This window comes from Trachurus trachurus (assembly GCF_905171665.1).
Source record: "Trachurus trachurus genome assembly, chromosome: 11".
Lineage (NCBI taxonomy): Eukaryota > Metazoa > Chordata > Actinopteri > Carangiformes > Carangidae > Trachurus > Trachurus trachurus.
In genome coordinates this window covers 11,235,650-11,238,900 of record NC_139904.1, presented here as the reverse complement: position 1 = coordinate 11,238,900, position 3,251 = coordinate 11,235,650, and the positions used below count along the sequence as shown (strand labels likewise).

General features: G+C 43.2%; 1 protein-coding gene across 1 annotated transcript; it reads left to right on the top strand.

The window, feature by feature from the left end:
* Positions 1 to 1,166: 1,166 nt before the first annotated feature.
* Positions 1,167 to 2,567, top strand: sostdc1b (sclerostin domain containing 1b; the record flags this gene model as incomplete). Its single annotated transcript, XM_083981489.1, has 2 exons — positions 1,167 to 1,365; positions 2,131 to 2,567. The coding sequence occupies 2 exons, from the start codon at positions 1,167 to 1,169 to the stop codon at positions 2,565 to 2,567; spliced, it is 636 nt and encodes a 211-aa protein (XP_083837615.1).
* Between the last annotated feature and the right edge of the window lie 684 nt (positions 2,568 to 3,251).

Here is a 3,251-nt window from a genome sequence, read left to right as displayed (position 1 = left end):
TTTTCTCCTGTCTTGTGTGAATATTAATCATAATTTGTCCTTAATGTAAAGACAGCTACAGGCCTTGTCTGCCGGGGGAACTCCCATGATGCTCCATTGTGAGAGAGTCTGGACCTGACTCTGTAAAAAAAAAAAAAGATTTTGTCTGATCTCTTGCTCTGGCACAAGCATCTCCTGAATGATGATAAGTAAAGAGATGATTAATTTAAATGTCTCCATAGCCCAGTTGAGTGATCAGGGATACTCTGGAGCTGCATTTGGTTTCAGCTCAGGTCAACAACAAGTCCCGTTCAAGCTGCATCTCAATCCAGGTCAGATCCACCTTGTAGGTGTGAGCGATCACATTTTGGATGTTTGAAGACCTTAGATTGGGCCTTGAGGAAGCTTGAATCCAGACTGTAAAGCTTTTAACTTCATAGGGTTGGCTCTAAGGCGGGTATCATCTTGACAGACCTCTGATATTTGAGAGGGGAAGTTGCATGATTTCTCATCACTTTGCAAAGCCAGGGGATCATGGATATGTTCCTACATGTAAGTTGCCTTTATTTTCTTCTGTCACATTAATGATAACATAATAGACTCTGTGCTGCAAATTATCTACTGATGTGATTGTGAAGAGTTCACTCTCCATCAAAAGTCTGGAAAACACTCAACCATTTTCATTATTATTATTATTATTATTATTATTATTATTATTATTATTATTATTATTATTATTATTATTATTATTATTATTATTATTATATTGTCACAGTTTTATTTTATTTTTGACATGCACACTCACCATGTTTCTGTTGCTCTTCTTTTTTTTCTGTTTGCTGTGGATATCAACAACTTTCCTCTTTTTTTTTCTTTTCTTTTTTTTTTTACTATTGTTTTATTTCAAAATAAAATATCGACATTTAGACACCGATGATGGACATTTAGCCCTACGTGTTGACAGTGACGTTGTCTGATGTCATCACATAATGCAGCAGTTGATGACTTTTTATAGAAGAGATGAATCTGACACACGAAGCGCGGGCTGCTGTCAGAGTGGGCGTGTCTGCTTCATTCATAAAGTCCCCGTGCGCCTATATAAACCCCGGGTGCAGCAGCAGCAGGTTCGTCATTCATCAGGTGTGACACTGTCACTGACAGCAGCTCTCAGATCAGCCAGGTGAAGCATGCTGCGTCGTGCCAGCGGACTCCAGCTCGTTGCGCTCCTGCTGCTGCTGAGCAGGAGGAGCAGCTCGGCTGTTCACAACGACGCCACGGAGTCTCTCGATACTCAGCCGGTGCAGGACACGCAGGACGAACCGGCCAATGACGACACGAACCAGGCGAGGAACGGCGGGAGGCGGCCGGCTGACGCTGCGCGCAACGGTGAGTCCAAACGGTTACGCACGACGCACACAAGGTAGATTTACCTGTGATGTACATGTAGTTATGTGCAAGAGGTGACGTCACTCTTTCAGCAGGTGGATTTTCATAAAGTATGATGGGAATTCTCTTATAATGTCCTGATGTATGAAGATATTTAAGATGAGATCTATAGAGTCTGTGAGCAGAGGGTTTGGTCTCAAATTGACGCCTGATGTCCAGTTGAGTCCATTGTCCAAACAGAGGCATTTCTCTGGTTTTATTATGGTTCACTTGTCCTCTCTGCAAAGACCCTCGCAGGTACAGGGTCCAGCTGCTGCCATACCTATACCTGTTCAATAAATAAAAAGTCTCAGCTCATTATAAATATTGTGGCTCCTTATGTGTTGTTTTGGCTCAAAGGTCAGGTTTCTTAACAGGTTAGTTTTGATAAAGCTTAAGTATTAAGGTCTCAACCCTGTTAGTGTAGTGAAAGTGTTATTTCTAGGTTCAAAATGTAATATTAACCTGCTCAGTCAGAATGCATGCTGCAGACTTAAAGATCCTGTTACTGTAGGACAACATATATATTTTTTAAAGGGGTTAAGGTGTCCAGTGAGAGTGTGGGGGTCCACTGGAACAAAGATATGGCAATGTGCTTATTTGCACAGGTTCAGCAGAAAAAAGTGTTCAGAAACGTATGAAAAATGCCCATACAGACACTTTTATATCCATTTACAAGTGTATGAATATGGACGTACAGATGTATAATGCAGTTTCTTGTCTCAGGTGCAGACCAGAGCCAGGTGGGCTGCAGGGAGCTGAGGTCCACAAAGTACATCTCTGATGGCCAGTGCACCAGCGTCAACCCCATCAAGGAGCTGGTGTGTGCTGGGGAGTGTCTGCCGGCCCACCTGCTGCCCAACTGGATCGGCGGCGGCGGTGGCAACGGTCACACGACGAGGTACTGGAGCCGCCGCGACGCACAGGAGTGGCGCTGCGTCATCGACCGGACCAGGACCCAGAGGATCCGTCTGCAGTGCCAGGACGGAAGCTCCAGGACCTACAAGATCACCGTGGTGACCTCCTGCAAGTGCAAGCGCTACACCAGAGAGCAAAATGACTCAGGACACAAGGACACATCTGTCCAGAGTGGCAAGCAGAGAAAAAACGTGAGGAGGCCTGGACAGCAGGAGGAGAGAGGCGGGAGGCAGTCTGAAAACTAAAAACCTCCAACAGCCACACCTGATGAGGACATCACATGGTGTTTATGGATGAATTATGATATAGTGTGCAAATATTTAAGAGCCAGACCAGAAACAGTGGAGGAAACAGGGAATGATATTCTAACTACTGAGTCAGGTCATGTTTAGCCTAGTTTAGCCTAAAGACTGTAAGAAGACTGTAAGAAACAGATACAAATACCGCAAATACATATTTAAGTCTTGTTTATTCAATCTGTGCACACAAATATCAAACACAAAACATCTTCATTAGTGAATTCTACATTTTTTTCCCACTTCTTGTCTTTATGCTAAACTAGGTGAACCACAACTGTTGAGAGAGCCGATGGCATGAAGCGACACAGTGTCTTGGTGAGGACAATACAGAGATAAAAAGGGAATAGATTGAAGAGAGCCATTACACAAACCTATAAAGATCAAACAGAGATGTTAGACTTTAGAAAAAGACGGTGGTGAACCTTTGATCAACTTCTGTAAATACAATATGACTGAGTGCAGCTTTTATGTATCACACCAAATGTGCAGGTTGGCCAGTGTTTAGAAGCAGGGACTTTATTTCCATAGAGTGGATGAACCATCTCAGATCCCAAACAACCAGCCAGTCCAACGGGAAGTTGTTATGTTCATAACGTAGCTCAACTTTCTGATTCAAAAATAGTTTAAATA